Here is a 20,229-nt window from a genome sequence, read left to right on the forward strand (position 1 = left end):
AACCCTTCTAATTTCAGCCCAATGAGTCAGCACTGCTGCATCTCATCACTAAGAATGATTCATTGTCTCTGCACTTCTCAAAGTCAAGATTAAGGGTATTCACCCCAATTCACTGTCATCTCCTAACAACTCTGGTTCCAGGCACTGTGCTTGCATAGAGTACTGTTATAATGATTTATATGAGTGTGTCACTTTTAATTTAAAGGTATAAAGAGCAATTGCCAGTCTACCAACCACAAAGGAATATTTTCTTTCCAGTGGACTGACAGGTGAATTTTCCAGTTGAATACCTGGAAAATATTCTTGCTGGACAAGAAGAAGGGGTATCTACAGCCTACAGGTGGCAATGCTTCTGAAGACACAAGCGGATGGCCAGTATCTTTGGAGAGAAGCACTAATACTTCATTATGAGTTAACAGAAGCTTTTCAGGGGAGTTAGAATCCAGACAGAAATTCAGACAAAAGCAGTATGGATGGAAAACCTCTGGCCCAAGAGGAAGCAGTGGTGAGGAAGAGGGTTTTGTGCACAGATTAGACCTCAGCCAGAAGATCTATAGCTAGATGAAACAAGAATATCAGAAGCTAAGCAGCAGCACAGCTGTAGTTTTCTTTTCATACATCTAACCTCACTCGCTTTGATTACCCTTTCTAACCATTAAACCAAGGCCACTGACCAACAGAATCTGACCTTAGCACACATGAGCACTCAGTGGCAGAGCCTTCCCCTAAGCTGCCCAAGGCTCTCTGGCAGTTGGTGATGTGCAGTAATAGCTCAGCAAAGATGTCTTTAATGATGCGTGTGTGCTGTGGCCCTGTCCCTAACTGTACCTCACAAACAGACTCCCAAAAGGAGCCCTCGGGCACGTTGGCACATTTCCCACAGCAACTGTTGTGAGCCAGCCGGCAAATGCCATTAAGGAAGTGAAAATCCATGTTGAAATCAAAGTTGGTTTCTTCTGGGTTCATTTTACTCTAGTTTGGTTTCTTGTCCTGGTTCTCTGTACTACTGCACAGGTTGTGCTAGCTCAAATAAAGGTCAAGGAGGGGTTTAAGCCAGCACTACCCTTGGCTTGAGAAATTCTAGTCAGCATATTTTTGGCATCCAGCAGAGCAGCGGGTGAAGTGCCTAAGCCTCAGAGGGTCTCCGACACATTTCAAACCCTCTTGGAAGTTGCTAAGTAACAACACTGTGACCCCCCCAGACAAGACTGCAATGTTTGCTTTGAAAAGCAATGCTTCTATTGCCCTTGCTTCTGCCCTGGAAACATGCCCTGAGGACCTGTCTCTGCTGCCACAGTACTTCTAGTCTCTCGTCTGGGTGTGCAGTTGGATTTTGCCCAATAAAGCAAACATTATATTTTAAACATAGCTATTATAATTAGCAGAAGCTCACTGCTCAATTCCCCTTCTAGACAGGGATTTCCAAATGTCACAGTGTGCTTAGCACAGCTCATCTGCGCCGGCAGCTGCTCTAATCATGACTAACAAGAAGGTCCAGAGTAAAGGATCAAGTCCCATCACAGGAAGTGAGATGAAAAACCAAACAGGATAATTGTCCTCCTTCATCCTGTACCTTCATTTTGTTGTATTATCTGTGAGAAGACAAGTTTAGCAGAGAGACTCTCCAATGAAGAAGGTATATTCACACCTGAGGCCAAGCAGGAATTTCTCTTGGAATGTTATACCTGTTCTCTGGGTCAGCCCCCCGATGACTCTGTCTTGTCCTGGTTGTCCTGCCAGGGTACCATGGTATGAAAACAAAGAGCAGTAAGGGGACACACACACACACAAAAAAACCAAACTAGTACAGCTATTGGCTATTAAAACCCTTTTGCAGAGGCTAAGGCAAATGCAGAGGCCCAGTCTAAACCAGTATTTGCTTTCTAAATGTTTTGGAAAAGCAGAAACAACCTCAGTCCTTACAGGTGATCTGCAGCATTAAAAAAACCCCTGCAAAGTATCTTTTCCCAACACATCCCTACCCACAGCAAAGAGCTGCTACCCTTGAAGGAGAATGCCAGCACTTGCACTGCCAGGTATTGCATAAAGCAGTGGTTTCCAGCCTCCTTGCAGACAAGCAAACCCTGGCAATGCTCCACACCTCAGCGTGCCCCATGGAGCCAGCAAAAGTCCAGCTGAGTTTCTTAATGTAGGTCTCATGCAACATCTCACCTGTATGTACTTGTGTCTCACCCACACCTCCTGCCTTGCTGGTTGGGATATGCTCATATAAACTTCTCCGACCTCTCCAAAGCCCTATGAAGGACTGAAGATGATTAACACCGACCCTGCTCGACATAAGGAGAAACCAAAGCACAAAGATTGTGTGTTCCTTTGCAAGGCCACAGAGGCAGTCACCAGGTACAATTATAATCTTATACCTCATCAGTTTTGTACTACAGACACACGAGGATTTAGAGGCAGAATCTGCCTTAAGTTGTAGGGGAAAAAAAGGGAAGAAAGGAAAGGTGTTAACAGCCCCTCTATGCAAAGACATTCCTTACACTGAAAAAGTAAAGAATCCTCCAAGATAAAAGCAAACATCCCTGTGCAGCACGGTCAAGCTCCTGTAACTTCTTTTGTAAGAGCAGAATCTTCCACTTTTATTTGAGAATTTATTCAAAATAAACAAATCCCAGTGGGATTTAAGCACACTGCAGAGGCTCCAGCAAAACTCATCTAAAAGGAAGCAAACTAAAGAGATCCTCTCTTGGCACGCTCTTGAAAGGAGGATTCACCACATTTCTAATTGACTGCCACCATGGCTTAAGTGAATCATCTATAAATAGGCATCAAATGCAAAGCAAGCACTTGCAGGAAAGAGCAAGAGTTTTGTTTTCTCTTGTTACTGCTTAATGGTTTATTGGGAAGGAGGTGGCTAACAAGGTGGAAGAAATGTAAAGAAACAGAAAAGGATGGGGTGTGGGAAGGAGGGATAGAAAGACATGAAGACATTCAAATGTATGAAGTGCAGATACATTTTTGCCTTTAGTTTTCCAGAAGAGTGAAGGATGACGGATGGGGGAAGGTACGTCAGAGCATCAGTTAGTAACTGCACCACATGTGAGGTAAGCAGGGAGAGTAAAGAGGTAGCAGAGGCAGCACCATCACACACAGAACATGACACCCAGCCATGATGCCGACTTTGGTGCAGTTATTCAGAAACAGTGCTCAGGCCCTACATTATGAACTAAAGCTGCTATTTAAACCATGAGTACACAGGGAAAACATGCTTGTGACTTAAGATTGAGGATGCTCTGAAGATCTCCATATACTCACTACTTGAAGAAGGCTTTTATGTTATCGGTAGAGCCTTATCTGAAAACTCAAGCTCCTGTGGGCCATCTTGGACTCATTTCTAGTCTTTTCTACATATCAGATTCCACACTCTATTAAGTGCAATCATTAAGTAAAGTGCTGGCAGTGTTCATGCAGGCATCTCGTGGTAAGAGTCATCCAAAAAAGGAGTGGACTCAAAACTGTTACAGTTCAGCAGTCATCCACATCATAAAAAAAGTGAAAATACTCATGTCAATGAGCAACAGAGCTGGGAGAATCTGAGTCATTCCCAAAGAGGATTTAGTTTCTGGAAAGCGTTTGCAGGAAAATTTCTAATAAACTCCATCTGATAACACTGAATAACTGTTTCTCAAAATAACCGGAACTTATTTCACAGCTCCTGTTCTAACCTGCCTGCTCACCCTCCTCTTTCCCACAGCCAGTCTGACTGCTCACAGCATCCCAGCCTCCAGCCTCCAGCATCCCTGCATCCATCAAAAGCAGCCAGCTTTATCATCCGTTTTAATTACTTCTCTTAATCCTATGCTCCTTCACTCAAGACTGAAGGAGGCTCTCACAGAATCCAAGGAGCAGAATCATAGACTGGTTTGTGTTGGAAGGGACCTTAAAGCTCATCCAGTTCCAACCCCCTGCCATGGGCAGGGACACCTTCCGTTAGACCAGCTTGTTCCAAGCCCCTGTGTCCAACCTGGCCTTGGACACTGCCAGGGATGGGGCAGCCACAGCTTCTCTGGGCACCCTGTGCCAGCGCCTCAGCACCCTCACAGGGAAGAATTTCTTCCTGATGTCTAATATGAATCTCTCCTCCGTTAGTTTAAAGCCATTTCCCCTTGTCCTATCACTACAGGCCCTTGTAAAAAGTCCCTCTCCAGATTTCTTGTAGGCGCTACATTAGGTATTGGAAGATTTTTATAAGGTCTTCCCTGAGCCTTCTCTTCCCCAGGAGGAACAAGCCCAACTCTCTCATCTGTCTTCATAGGAGAGGTGCTCCAGCCCTCTGAGCATCTTCATGGCCTCCTCTGGACCAGAAAACCTTCTGGTTTCTCTTTCCAAGGAGTTTTACTAGCTTTAAGGTCCTTCACTAGTCCTGTAAAATCCCTCCTTGCAGCTCTGTGGCAGATCTTGTCCAGCACATGGAGTCTGCCAGTGAGCAGCCCAGGACCTCCTCAGAGCCTTCTCCTCTGCGGAGATGGAGGCTTATCCCATGCCAGCTCTGCAGAGATTTACAGCTTTCTCAAAGTTTAATTCTTTCCTCCTGCGGGGAGGCAGAGAAGGCTGTCAACATGGCCTGTAATCCAAACTTTTAACTCCATCAGTTATTATCTTCCCTGACTTAAAAAAAGGTTGGAAAGTGTATGCAAGGGGTAAAAAACAGCTGCAGTGACAGGAACAGAACAAGTAAACAAACCATCCTTGCATAGCACAGCCATGATATTATTCTCTGTTTGCCAACCATCAGTTTAATTTGCATTGTAAAACTTGCAGGAGATTTACCATGAGGGCAAAGTGTGGGATTAATCAATCTGGGGCCGAAGCCCTTTGTTTATCCATAAAATAGACAGAGCAGAAGGAACAGAAGTGCATATTTCCTTACATTGCCCCAGGAGTGCTTCTCAGTTTTGGGCTGAAAGGATTAACTCCAGAGGGAGCACTGCAATTTTATCTTAGACATGGTCCATTTGTTCCTTGGCCCTTCTGCTGAGACTGCCAACAAAGATGCCAGACAGGATGGTATTTTTGAGATGCAAGTGTTTATCTTCTCTGAGTGAACCAAACAGCATCTCATTTCAGGAAAGCAATCCAGCAACTCCCAATCGCTTCTCGCTCTAGCAGATGCAGACTGACAAGGCAAAAGGTGAAACAGCTTGATAGTCCCATTAGAAACCTTTGAGTTTCCCTGCACCTGAATGCCTGTCCAGCAAAGCCATGCTATAAAAACATAAAAGATCTCCATTTGGCAACGAAAGGAGAGAAATCAGAACATATGCTAAGATCATCTCAGTTATTAGCTCCTGCCACACAGGTACAAGATGCAGTGAATTGCTCCTCCATCGCACAGCACAGGATGCTCCGAGGCTGGGAGTGCTGTTTCAGAGGCATGTACAGGCTCGCTGGTGGATGGGCATTAGGAGGGATGTGGTGAATACACACACAGCTGACGCTGCAGGCAAAGTTAAATCAAGCAATAGAGCCAGGGTAAGGCAACATGGAGATGACAGACAGCTCCCTCTGCAAAGATTTGCAAGTAGGAATTGTGAACACAAAGGTTATTTTAACCTTTTCGTTCACTCTTAAATTTCCTTTCTTCTTAACCAAGCAGATAAACAGCTACAAAGGTTCACCTTTGCCTAAAGGTGGCTGGCCTCAGGGTGACACCAGCTTGCTTGTCCAGCCTAGGCTGACCCATGCCAAAAATGCCTTGCTCTTTGTGGAAGAGGCCTTACAAGAAGGGTGTGTAAAACGTGCATTTGCTGTTGGAGTGGCTGTATTTGTGCCATGCAGCAGTTCTCAGGTATTCACGGAGACTCCAGCGTGACCTTTCCCCCTCTCAATCCCTTTGCTGTTCAGAAACAAGAGCAAATGGAATCCGAAGAGCAAATGGAATGCAACAGAAACTAATATCCACAATAATTACAGCGATGTGTAAAGCGTTGATGGGCTGTAGAAATCAGATACAATGAATTTGGGTCTTGCCTGGCCTAAATAAAAAGGTGCTCATTATCTTGAGAGGAAATGCCACTTATGAACGATAAGGTCATGCTGCACTGTGAAGATAAATGTCATTTCTCTATATAGCAATGAGAGTCTCACCTACTGTCTTCAGAAATGTGCGTAAACAGCAAAGCAATAAAAAGCCTGTAGAATTAGCCCGGGACGCTGTTATTTTAAGAGCATAACGTCAGTCATCTGGAGTTCAGCTTTCCTGAACACATATGTATGTACTGGGAACACGTGTATGTACACACATGTACTGACATTGTCCTCTTAGGTTATGATAATCCATTAAAAAAAGTGAATTGACATTTTCAAACAAGCTTGGCTATGTTTGCTGCCACGTCTGCTGACAGAATTGAAGACTAATTACACATTTATACTGTTATAAACATTCCCAGGAATTACATACATCTGCATAGGTATTTCTGTGCTCATCACAAGCCCCCAGGCAGCCTCTGCCAAGCACAATGAGCAACTCTACTTTAAATAAATACCAGACATAATGCTAACAGCTTCTCTCTTCTTGACAGCTCTGCGTGCTGCCTTGCTGCAGCTGAGATACAATTAAGTACGCTCAGATGAGCTTTGAGTGAATGGCTCAGACAGAGCAATCTCCACCGAGTAAGAATGGTGGCCCAGATGCCTCAAGGTGAGGTTGTCTGAACAAGGAGGGTTTTCCTGCAGCACTCTGCAAGTGGCTGCTATTGCCCTTTCATACCCACATGTACAGAAGGCAAATATGCGAGGGTGGTTTAACCACTGCTAGAATGTTCCCACCTAGAGAACTGGGGGTTTGCCACCCCAGTGCAGACATCACTCATAGCTGCCCATAACACTTTTCTTCATCCAAAAGGTCACAGAATGCTTCAGAAACCAACAACCTCATGTTGCTAAGTGCAACAAGAAGCACAGAGGTCAAAGAAGCACACCTGAGTATCTGAGAAATCAGGTCAGGGAGCTGATCTACCCTAAGGCTGCATTTTCCACCAATGAAATGACCTCTCTTAAAAGGGAATAAACCAGGTGACTAGAAAGTGAAGAACACTGCATCTATGTGAACTGCTAATGAAGAGTAGTAAGAATGTAATTGCCAAAGGAAGGGCTGGTAATAACTAGCTTAGCAATAATGAAACCCCAAAGAGCATTGGTTTATGGTCTCTACCAGTTCCCAACTGCATTAAACAGCCTTGGCTTTAAGGAAAATGCAGAGTTTGTGCTCTCTCAAGAGATACTCCCATAAATTAACACTGATACAGATATTCATCTTTTCTTTGTGTACATAAATAATGTACGCTGGCTTCTTTACACAAAGAAGCCTCAAAAAGCTCTCCCATTACACAAGTTACTCTGTTCATGTTCATAGCTACTGAATATATCACTGGGGTTTTATACACCAATAGTAGTGTCACATATAACCTGTCAAGCTTGTTGACTTCCTTTAAAAATTAAAGACATTTAGGTTTAGCAACTCTTCCAAGAATCAGCTTTCCAAAGGAAAATGAGCTATTTCTACCATTTTCCAAACGGAAGTAAAGTTGGTGTTACAAGAACTGACATTTGCGAAGTCTGACATGTGGAATGCAGGCACGAGAGCACAGAATAGATAAAAATCAATGCTTTAAACCAGAAATCAGTTCTGCTTTTACAGTGGCCTTGGAGAGAATTGAAATCTGAGTGTATATCTGTCAAAGCTATAGCTATTAGAGCCGTTTAAACGAATTGAAAACATCAATCAGTTCAATATGTCAAATCAATGTGCCATGCATTTCATATCTGTGTTATTGTCACCAAAATTGGATTCATGGTACATGTATTGTACACTAGTACCAGTTGTTTTATTAAACAGCATAAATAAAATCCAGAAGAAAAATGTTACAACTTGCATTGCAGGAAGACTCTGGCTTTTTCTAAAACTTAGGACTTGCAGTTTGCTTTGCTGAAAAGCTTTTAGCACAATCAAAGCACATTTGACATTAACACTGATTAAAGCAAATAGATAAATTGCAAAGCCTCTGAGAAAACAGACTTGTTCCCTACAATTTACCTGGACCACCCCTGAACAGAGGAGATCTGTATCAACAGCTTATTTCTGATTCACAGCTTGGTGAAAGCTGCTATCAGCTGGCTTTGTCACTTACTCTCTTCCCAGCCTCTTCCAAATATTAGTAGGCTGGTCACACTGCAGTGAAAAAGAGAAAAATAAAGAGAGCATTCCAGCCACCTTCCTTTAAATTCTGTTTGTTGTGACTTGCAGTGGCGCTGTTCTCTAATTCATGACCTTAATATGAAACCAAACTGGGGAAATGGAGATGCTGCAGCCCATGGACAGACCAGTCCGTAGGGTGAACGTACGGGAGCAAATGCAACTAATAACTATGGAGAAGTATTAAGGGTGAATAATTATGTAGGTTCTGAATTAAAACAATTGCAATTGGCTCTTGCACTAAGGCACCATTCAACTAACTGTGCTCAAGCACCGACTGAACCAGGTTTTGTAGACTAATTAGTTCCCTGAAGAAACAGCTCTTCTACTACTGGTAATTAAGGCCAAAATAAAGAATCAATGGGCTTCAAAAAGCAAACCAAGAGAGCAACTACTGTTATTCTCAGTGCCACAATAACAGAAGTATTAAGTGTACTAAAGTGGATCCTACAATTCTGGTAAGCTGCAAAGAGCAGGAGTGTTAGGATCCATGAGAGCACGGGAATAAGCCTGTGTGGATGTTGTTTTCTCAAAGCACTTTTTCTGTTTATATATTGTAACTATTTGGCAGCAGGATTTCACAAAACTCTGTAGCTGGAGCCCACAGCACCACAGTGGGCAGGAATGTGAGTGACGTCCTCCATGAGAACTGACCCTTGGGTTCGTGCTCCTGTGTTGCTTCAAGACCAAGTATGCACTGGATGGAATATTAGTTGGCTCGTCCTTTCACTATGCGGAAGAGGGATGGAGCAGATAAATTATGTCTACATCATTTCTTCCTTTTTCTTGTTTTCCCTTACACAATGAATCCCAAGTAGCATAAATGCATACATACATACAATCTTTATCATTCTTTCCCTGCAGGAAATCTTTAGAATCTTTACTGTATGTTTTTAAATAGAAAGTAATAATTAAAAATATTAATCCCTCTTTCTTACAAGAGACCATCACCATGAATTAAAAGATGACACAAAAACACTTACAAATACATACTTGAAATCTTAAATTATGCAGAGATTGGGTAATTATTCTGAAATGAAGCACTACAAATCACAGAATTCAAATCCAATCATTATATAAATCAACAAATCTCAACAAGTTCAGAACACCTCTTAAGCTGCCAGACAAGCACTATTTAACGTCATTAATACAACACAGAGTTAGGGAATAGCTACAATTTCTGTAGCGTTTTCCATGTAAAACATTATCCCAATGTGCAGTCTTTCTTAGCTTTTACTTCTTTCACAAGATTCTTCCTTCCTTCCTCCCCGGGATCTGCTTGGTTTCCACAAGCTGCTAAAGCTTTCATCAGTTCAAGAATGTTCCTAAGTAGTAGTTGTAATAACTAGGAGATATTTAACATCAACCTTATGTCTGTGCTAGCACTGAAGCCTGAATCACCAACGCAGTTCAAAACATGTGAGATGCACAAGCCTGAGAACACTGGGAAGGATGGATGTGGCATTGTCTTCAATAGGATGCCACTACCCTGCTCCAGAAAGACACCACGTATCCTGGAAGCTGTCAGGAAGCTTTGATCATTCCCATCCAAGGATCACTCGAGTACCCCCAAAGACAAACCCTGCTACCAGACACGGGGCACAGCAATGACATGAGCTCAGTCCACACAGATGAGAGCAGTGCTACATAAAAGCATCATGCTTTCCAGCTTGGAAGAGATTCAAAGAGGTTAAATCTCTAAATTAAACGCACAATGAAGCTTGTCCTACTTGGTGAATGTTTTCCAACATTGCAAAAACCCAAACAATTCTGTAATTGTGGAAAACAACACTGGGAACTGGTGCAAGCATGGAGGAACCTGCCCAGCAACCTCCCTACTGACTCCCAGCCCTTCCCTCCACACTGCTGGGCTGCAACAGCAAGTGATGGAGACCAACATAAGATAAAAGAACATATTTCTACATTTTCAAAGCCTTCCCTTTCAAAAGCTGGAAGCTACCTGTTCCTAAGCCCATTCCCCAAGGATGCTTAATTGACCTTTTTCCTCCTGTCTTCCACCTGTGAGGGAAGAGACGTGTTATCACTGTGCTACTTGCATCCCAATTTCAGCCCCCTGCTCCCACAGCTTCGTGCTCACCACAGGAGGTGATATGCACCATACTGCACAAGAGCAGCTTTTTCATGTGACATCTTTGCTGCCATTCGCTGCAGATGGGGCCACTGCTTCCAGTCCATATGTATTTTTGCTTCCTCTTCCACCTAAAGACATCTAATTGCAGAGTCTGTATCTCTAGGCACAGGCATGCAGGCTTTCCACTGTAAAGAGTTTTAAAGCTCTCGATACTGTGCGAAATGCTCTCCTCTATTCTATTGGGGTAAATATGACTCATAACTGCACATCAGTTATCTTCCCTTTCCAAAACATCACTAAGAAAGAATCACATTTTAAATCTTCTGTAGGAATTCAGCCCCAGTTCATCTGTTTCTCTAGTCTCCTATTGCCAGGTACTGAAGCTAACCCACATTTCTTAGATCAAGCCTTGGTTGTGCTTGATTATTCATAACATCACCAGAAGAGGCTACAGGAGGATTTGTTCATACCAAGAGCATTTTAAGGGAGCATAGTTGGAGAGGAGGGAGAAATCTTTTTGTTGCTGCCATCTATCAATCTGCTTGGGCCTCAAGAGAGATCCTTCAGAGGCCAAGTACAGAAGCATTCCCACGTCCTCTAAGCATCACACCTAGACAGCAGGATGATGACATTAGCACAGTCATAGGTATGCTTCCTGCAGACTGAAACCCTTCAGACAGCAGGATTCCATCCTAAACTCCCTGCACTGCTAGCACAGGTGATAATTTACATTTATCATTACTAGAAATCTTTGTGTTTAGGGAGCCAAGACACGATCTAGTCAGTAAAGAACTAGGGGCAGAGTGTCAGGGACTGCATCTACACCAGGAGAGTGACTTTCAGCAAGAAGTGATGGCAGTTACAATGTCTCCCCTTGTTTGTACTGCACTCAAAGCACAAGAGAGCAGCAGAGCTGGAAAATGCTTTTCTGCCCCAGGCACTTCAACATAAGCCAAGAGTGGGAAAAGGGTCCTTAAGGCTGCTTGGTTCTGGGGGCTTGTATATAAAGCAGCTTATCATAGGTTAGAGATACAGATGTTGTCGTAGTTAATGATTTCATTTATTCTATGCAAGTTGGTGCCAGGACATTCTCACTTCTTGAGAATGATGGAGGCTTGCTTCCAGTTAGCTGTGGTCCCTAGGAACTGCAGAGCTGAAGCCATCCTTAAACTGCCAGAGCATCCACACACTAAAAATAGCTGTAAAAATCTACCTGCAGTGAAAACAATAATGGTTTGTGCAGGATATGTCCAGTGTAAGGCAGTGCCATGGACCACTTCCCTTGATCAGTTACTAACTTTCAGGACAGATTCAAAATGGGAATCTCCTCCAAAAAATTAATAGCAATGGAGTTTTAAAATCTAGTTTGACCTAACAAAAAGTCTCAGTTACACACACACAGGCTCTGCTGCAGCATCAACCTGTTCTGAGAGGCACTCTTCTTCCACAGAGCAGGGACTGTCACCTGTAACAAATCATTATGCCCCTTCATGACTTGACTTCCTCATTTATATTGCGGTTATTTGCAAGGTGCTCTCCCAAAACACAGCCACTGGCAGCTGTAAAAAGGAGGGAAGGAAACTAATGGCTCCCTGACTTGATAAGGTCACTTAGGTCTAAAGGAAGATGAAACGTGTGAGAGAAGAGAGAACCCAAGATAATCCATTTTCCAGGACTGCTGGAGGACACGGAGCCTGACCTGCTCTCCTTTAGAAAAGGAACACAAAGGACTGCAGTGCTTCCCAGGAAGACTCGAGTCTGACTAGAGATGCCAAAGCATTCGGGTTCAAAATGCTATTTCGACAAGGTGTTTGCTTTGTCAGAAGATGATGTCCAGCCCTGTGACTGCTTCAGCAATCAGTGGTAGCTGATGCATGGAGCACATTAGCATCATCTCCAGAGAGACCCTCTTTTCTCCCCCATGAGTCACAGATAAGATGCTACAATGACAGCAGAAGTCTGGGCAAGTGAAACATATGCCATTCTGGAGTGGCAGGAAAGCTCTAGTGACTTGGATTTGAACCTTATGGACATCCAGAGCGAGCAGAGTAATCTTAGCACTGCTTCTTACAGTTGTCACTGAGAAAAAACACTGCAAAAAGGTTGGATGGCAGCAGAGAGGTAGAGAAAGCAGGCAGAAAAAATGTGGAAATTAAAGCAAACTTCTCTGTACCTTGCACAGATGGAAGGAAATTTCTCTGCAAAGTTCCCATCATCACAGAAACCTCTTCTGCTGTGTAAAGAGGCAATTTACCTTTGAGGAGGAGAGGAAATAGAGCAGAGGAAGGATAAAGCAAGATAAACATAAAGTGTGGATCAAAGAGAGGAAAAAAGGAAGGAAAAAAAGAAGGTAAAAGAAGTGGAAAGGCACTGAAGCTGAGTGATGGGGGAAGCTGAGTGAGAGACAAGGAGGAACTGTTAACTCCTCAGATAAACACTTTATTGCATCTGCACATAAAATTTAAGCACTTTAAACACAGGGGTGACTGGTAAGTAACTCCCTCTGCAAAGAGCAGATTTGTGACTAACATCACAAGAATCAACAATGCCCAATTTTTACCGCCAGCAGATGTGCTGCAGTTATCAGGTGCAGTTAAAGTGACAATATTTGGTCAATGAGTTCTGAGGTCACCAGCAATGCCCACGGTGGAACAAAAACACAGAGCATATGGCATTTCATGTGCTGAAACTGTCAGACTCATAATTAACTGATTAGAGTACATATGGTGCTCACAGACAGTGTAAATCTCTCAATGTAACAAATGCTGGAGACCACTGAAGGTGTCAGCATGAGTCTTCCTTGCAAATCTCTCTTCATTAAAGTTTCATATGGAGGCAAGTGTGTTGTAATAAAATCACTATTAATGGAGTTATATTTATGATGATTGCTCTTTTGTGCAGCTGGATTTAACTTTTCAAACACTAAACTCCACATCAGAGCTTTTTCGCAGTAGCTGCTGCCTGCACAGAAGCTTCTTGCTTTGTCACGTTTACCTTGAAATCAGAAGTTCTGGGAGCTAAGGTAGTAAGAGTTAACCAAGATTGGCAAGAAAACTGTCAATATCACCAGCACCAAACAAAAAATTCCATGCCATGATGTAAATACAGCAAAAATTCTGTTTTGAGTATTTATAGGAGGCTGGCCAGGGACAAACTCATTCCCTCTTCAGTTCCAAAACACACTTTTAAGAAGATGGTGAGTGACACTTCATTAACCACGTGAAATAGGTTCACACAGCCAGCTTGCTCTTCCAGCCACCACGTCAGATGGCATTTTTCTTTGCATCTCCCCTGTTTTACATTCAACACTCCGTGAGGTGCTTTCCTGAACATCTCCAGCCAGATCAGCCTTGTGGAGCAGGGGGGTGGGCTGTGGGCAGGCAGCTCTGGGGAGGATAAAGCAATCATTTTGGGTCCCAGAACAGACTGTTTGTATGTCCATGTATTAGAAATCCAGCTTTTCTCATCAATAATCAGTGAAGGGGATTTTAAAAGTTCCCAATCAGCCTTTCTTTGCCTTCCAGTCCTCTGCCTTATCAGGCTCTGATAGGACTAGTTCTTATGCAGCACCACTGCACCTCCAAAGTGATCTGGGACGAAAGCATCCTTCTGTATTTCATTTTCTGGGAAGGCGTAATCCAGGCAGGGTCTGTGATGCAGACACAGCACGGCTCCCAGCAGCTCTCCTGCCCACTGAGGGCTGGGGAAGGAGGGAGTAAGGCACAGCTCAGTGTATCACCAAACTCCATCTTCCCAGCACACATTAATACTCACACGCAGCCCTCCAGGGTTTACACACTCCTCTCTCATTCCCTGTGTTCTTTTAAACAGCTTCCCACCTCCATTTATACATGAAGCAAAAGACTTATCAGAGACCTCATCTCCCTAATGAGTTAAAAGCTGTTGCCTCAGCCCAAAATCTTCCTAATCTCACATGGCTTCCTCTTCTCTCCTACTGTGTTATCACTATCACTCTGTCTTCACCAGAGCTTCGTGCCTCACACAGTGCTGCTGCTGCTGCTGGAATAGATGGGAAAATCTCCATTTTAAGAATAAGGAAAAATCCCTGTTAAGAACATCACTTGATTCCCCTCTATGGTTTGTTCAGAGGTGAGGCTGCTGGTAACAGATTAGGGCAGCCAGAAGAAACAAGAAAATAAAAGGTATCAAAGGGTTCCCTGCTAGGGAGCACAGAAAGAGATTTTGGTAAATTAAGTACTCTGTAGCAAAAAAAAAGGAGAAAAAGAGCTGTGATAAAACAAGTCAGGGAGGAGAGACAAGGTGCATGGTGTGAATTTTAAGGTTTATGAGCAAAGCGGGAAGGCAGAAGCTACAAAATATAACGCAATAAGATGCATTTGCCTTGGAGGTTTCAAGGGCTTTTTTAAACTCAAGATGCTCCTGGACCACAGCGATACCTGCAGTCTCCCCCGTGGAGATGCAGCGCACAGGAACTGTGCAAGTGCTGCTCCTGTACACAATGTCCCAGTGGTGGTAAGTCCAGCAGCACCCGTCTGTGGGCATAACCAGCTACCTGCAGTGGTATATCCCCTGGAAACTAGTGATTTTAACTGCTTTCCACACTTCAACCAACTCAGCCTAGCAAAAAGTGTCAGCCAGGCCTTCCCAACTCAGACCCATCAGTCTCTCTTTGCAGCCACCCCAGACCTCACCTAGATCTCATCTGAATAGCTGCGCACGTTGCTGCTTTGCTGCCACATGCAGATGCTCCCAGATGTGCTCCTCTCATTATTCCATGCTACTCTCCAAGCTGATTGTGTGCTGCCCTCCCAAACCCATCCACACCAGGGGCTCTCAGGACCCTTCTGCCACACTGACTTATGTTGAAGTTCCTTTTTCCTTTCCTCTCCACCACCCCTCCCACACCTCATAAACAACAGAGGCTCCAAGGTGCCTCATTCCTGCTGTCTCCTCTGCTTGTGAGTCATGCAGGTGTCAACACTTCTAAAGCCTGTACGGAGGCTCAGCAGAGCTGGGAGGGTGCAGAGCATTATGTTAGAAGTTATTAATAGCTGCTATCGACCAGTTCTTTGATCTATAAGCAGCTGATTACAGCTGCTGCTCCTGACGATGAGGCACCAAGAGTCCTGCCTGTCCCTCTGTTACCCTTTCCGGTTTTTGGATTTTCTACTAGAACAAGAAACTTTCTCCCAAGATTTCAAAATCGCTGGGATTCAGCAGTCAACACTGCAGGCAGAAAGGCAAACACAATCAAGTGAAGCATAAAATTTTACTTTGCAAGGAGAATATCAGATCTCTGAATTCTGCTTCTAGTGGACTCTGAAAAGCTTAAGGGTTGACATCACATACAAGAAACCTCCAGAGAACATAACTTCTTTCTGAAATTTTCCATGTAGCCCTTAATCAATATCCATGAAAAAAACACCCTTATAATTTGTACCCTATAAATAATTAAAGAGCTGTAGCAATTGGTTCCCACACCCTTCCATGCTCTCACCTGAAGAAGGAAAGGTAATTCACTACTGCCCAAAGACACTGTGCACATCTGACCTGTTCAGTGAAACAATTCAGGAAATCTCCCTCCAAAAATGCAGAGCCAATGTTGGAAACAACTAAGAAAACAGGTTAAAATAACCACCTTCACTTTATGTCAGCACCGTCTGATCCTGCTGTCTGCTAGTAAGCAGTGTGGTGATCAAAAGACAACAGAGAAACATCCTGAGACAGACAAATTCAGGCAAATTTCCATGTTATTTGACGTTACCAGCTAACTTCCCTATCAACTTGTCCAAAACCTTGCAGCATTCCTTTTCTGAGAAATGGGGATGAAGTGGGTCTACACCATGCTATTGATGTATACAATACCATACTGCTCTGCTTGCTAAGGCATTGAAGGTCATTGGAGCCAGTACTGCCTGACTTAAGTCCTCACCTACCAACACAAGAAAAGAGCATTTTTAAGGATGCCAGAAGCAAGAGAGTTTTGTGCACAATGGGACAAGTGCACTTTATGGCTTGAACATGAACCTGAACAGCATCAATTTCTACAAGTTTTACTCCATTTGAATGATGGCTTCTATAAATTTTTATGATGGTGGAACTAGACATGAAGGAAGGAAAACTCACATACTTAGGACTATTGCAAATCCTATGTAATCAAGCTGCCAAGCTTTAAGATTACAGACATATTCTAAATATTTCAACTCATGACCATAAAGCCCATTCCACTATGACAAAACACAACAGAGGAGAAGCATTTGGCAAATGCATGTTAGCATTTACTACAGTCACATTTCAGATTACGTATTTTCAACAAGAGAACTAAAAATAATGGAAGAATTCCTTCAAGCAAAACTTCTATCTTTGGAAAGAATGTTTTTGTCTTAAAGAAAACCTAGTTAAAAGCATTTAATAGTTCCTGGTATTCTGGGGGTTTCAGGCCCAACGCCAAGAAGTGAAGAATTAACAGCAGACACACACACTTTCCTTCTTCAACCTTTAAAGGTCTTTTACACAATCACTCACACTGTGTACAGAAGAACCTTGCTACACATGTGATGTAGTGAATTACATAGAGTAGACCACAGAGAAGACACCGCACCTGCTACACTGCATTACCCCTTTACTTCCCCTTACATACAACCCTTTAACTCGCAGGGACCAGTTGTCAGTCCAGCCATGCAGTGCAGCTATGCTTAACACAAAGCACACTCATCACACCAAAGATGGTTATTCTTGGCTTCTGCCAGCTTCAGGTGCAGAATAGTAACTTGTGGCTCTTGCTCATCCCAGAATTCTGAAACCTCAGTTTTGCACATCTGTCTTCTGTGAGAGCAGATCACATCACTAGGCAACTCAATCTTAAATGTCTCAACTACTTCACCCCTGGGTTTAGAGCATGATGCTCCTTTATTACCTCCAGCTCAGTGTTATGAGCATGCAGCTTCTGCATCATCTCCTCGGCCTCACGCATGCGCCGGTTCAGCTGGGGCGAGTGCTCGGAAGGGGTCAGCTCACTGTCATACGACTCCAGAATTGCTCGCATCCCATCACGCTCCTGTCAGGAAGAACAGCAAACACCTTTAGGGATACAGCTTCTGACCCACTCCAAAGAGAGGGTTCCCAAAACCATATTCGACATTTTCGCCCATTATTCTTTTACAGGACAAAACCCTGATGAAGAGACACTCATCATCTTCATATCAGCACCAAGACACAGATGAACACACAGTTCTAATAAAACAAATGTTGCTGCTCTGAACACTGAAGAATTAGACTGTCTGTGTATATAAAACCACATACCCCTTGCAGGAAAGCAACATGCACACATTCTAACAAGCAGATGGCAACTGAAAACAGAGCCTGCCTTCTTTTTGGAGACACTATTCTAATTCAATGTGGCTGAATGGGTTTCTTCAGCAAAATATTTAGTGTAGTGCTTGATATTTTTCCTGCCAAAGAGTTCCAGCAATGAACGAACAGAATTGTCACAACAGAAACGAAACAGATTTGACAACGAACAAAGTGGCTGAGAGCAAATATCCTCTAAATGGTATGTGCCTTATCAGTCATTAAACATTGCAACACTCAGTGTTTGTAATAAATACTTTTTCAGAGGTTAATATCTCGCAGACAATGTGTTTGGCTCACTTTGCTATCTGCTGGCAATTATAACCAAGCACTTGCAGAGAAAGACAAAGAGAAGGATCCCGCTTCCCTCTCAGGTATAAGGACTGGGCTGAAAGCGAAAGGTAAAACTTTTTGTGGGGGCTCCTGGTTGAAGTATTTCCTAACACATTCCCAACTTCAGACAGCACCTAACACCTACCTCCAAGGCATTGATGGAGAAGAAGAATTGGGACAAAAGGCTGAAATCTGCCACTAGTCAGGTGTGTTTTAAGATTACTCTTTACAGTGCAGTATGTATACAGGGATTAGCCAGCTGATGAGGTGTGTTAACTGCACGGAAGAACCTTAATGTTTGTGAGGCTACAGGAGTCAAAGGAGCTGCTGACATTCACTACCTCATCCTGTTGCAGGAATGCACAAATGCTCTGGACAAACCAGTTCTCTCATGTAAATTCTGCCATCGCAAACATCCACAATATTATTAGATCACCCAGCTTTATAGCTGTACAGTTCACATCTAGACCAGGCCACTGCATTGGGCCTGGAGCACTTCCTAAACCCATACTGGTTGCGCTGAAATGATTCCCTGGGATCCTCCTTTCTTGGGGATCTCAGAATTATCAGGTTAGACAAAAAGGTCCTTTTCCCCCACCCCCAAATGAAAAAGGCTGTATTGCAGACAGCAAAGGTGATGCCAACTGCTCAGCTGAGCAAACCTGTATACAAAGGTTATTTCCTCCTTCAAAATCTAAAGGTCAAAGACTGAACATGGATAGCAAGTGTACACGTGGGGAAGGGAAGGAACATGCAAATTCAAGGTGTGAAAAAATAAGACTGGGGGCACTGCCAGAGGTACAGCATGTGTTCAGAGAATGTCATGGATTGAAAGGTCAGCCAAGATGGTTGGTTAGCAGGCAAAAGGACCCCAAGACCAAAGGACAGCCTGAGGCTACAGGAACCAAGTTAATAAAACAATAAAACCAGGTTTTAACATAAATAGTACTGGAAGCTATTACTAGCTCCTTGCTCAGGTCTGACTGAAGAGAAACATTTTTCCAAGGAAAGAACAGTTTTGCGATAGTTTGGAAAGAATTACTCATCTGACAGACATATGAAGAGAAATACTTCCATGTTACTGCAGAAGAACACCCAAACCCAGCCACACCACACCTGCCTTGCAATGAAAGTCAGAAGAACAGGATTGCTCCGTCCTCCCTGCCCTTCACATCACCCCATCTGCCCAGTGCACTCTCCATAAGGCAAACTGCTTTTGCTAAAGAGAAGACTTTCACTCTCCCTTTATTGCAGAATCATTGTCTAGAGCACAGTTGACAATGTAATGACAGCCTTTAGTGAAGGTATTAATTTGATCACAGAATGGTTTGGGATGGAAGGGACCTTAAAGCTCATCTACTTCCAGGCCCCTGCCATGGGCAGGGACACCTCCCACTAGACCAGGTTGCTCAAAGCCCCATCCAACCTGGCCTTGCAATCCTTGAATGTTGTCGCAACTAGATCTGCAATTACAGCCTCCTCTCTTTCTCTGTACTCCAATCTGCTCCTCTGTCCTAATTTTCTACTCAGCATCTTTCATTGATGTGATCATTTAACACTGCAATGTTCTCTCCATTACAGCAGGGCAGTCCCAAAATCCTTAGCATGTTTTCAAAAGCAAACAGGACCCTGACAATTCCCATCACACTTGGCTTCCAATTAACTGGTGAACATTAGGTCATTCGAATCACTCCCAGCAAGATCCTAGCAGTTCCCTGAGCTGTTCAGCTGCAAGGAGGACAAACTTCTGCTTTCATGTTAGGATGGGAAAATTGCATGGGAGCAGGACATCCCTACAGGCTGGCTTTGCCCTAAAATCAGCTACAGATCTTGTCCTTCAAAGCCTTTCTCTTAAAGAAAGAGTAAACTTCTCAAGAGAAAGCACATGTGGTAAGCACAGCCCAAGCTGTATTGGAAAAAAGGTGCTGAAATAAAGGGTGATACAATTAAACAGTTGATCCTGGAGTTCAGTTCTCCTCTTTAATTATTTCTAAATATTAACACTGTAATGAAATCAATTCTCAGCTTCCAACAAGTGGTCCCCAGCTCCATTCTTTAAATGTCTCCCCATCAAGAGCACTTACTGAAAGCTTTTCTCTTCCTCCTAAAGATCTTGTCAGTTTGGCAGGAAACAGAAGTTCTTGCTGAGAAGTCCTCTGTCTAAAAAGATTCTCTAAAATGTAATCCTAATTTAGTAATTGCTGCAGTACCTCCTCATCCCACACGACATTCCCCAAGCTCCATCAAAAACTTT

The 20,229-nt window shown here is 43.4% G+C and overlaps 1 protein-coding gene across 7 annotated transcripts in view; it reads right to left on the reverse strand.

Annotated features, from left to right (window-relative positions):
• The window catches only part of MAD1L1 (mitotic arrest deficient 1 like 1), a 366,422-nt gene that overhangs the window by 193,498 nt on the left and 152,695 nt on the right, over nucleotides 1-20,229 (reverse strand). For all 7 annotated transcript variants that reach the window (XM_030484959.1, XM_030484958.1, XM_030484963.1 and 4 more), the window contains one exon: nucleotides 17,209-17,349. In XM_030484959.1, coding sequence (XP_030340819.1) covers nucleotides 17,209-17,349 — 141 coding nt within the window. The remainder of the gene's footprint in view (nucleotides 1-17,208; nucleotides 17,350-20,229) is intronic.

Source organism: Strigops habroptila, chromosome 4 (genome assembly GCF_004027225.2).
Source record: "Strigops habroptila isolate Jane chromosome 4, bStrHab1.2.pri, whole genome shotgun sequence".
Classification (NCBI taxonomy): Eukaryota; Metazoa; Chordata; class Aves; order Psittaciformes; family Psittacidae; genus Strigops; species Strigops habroptila.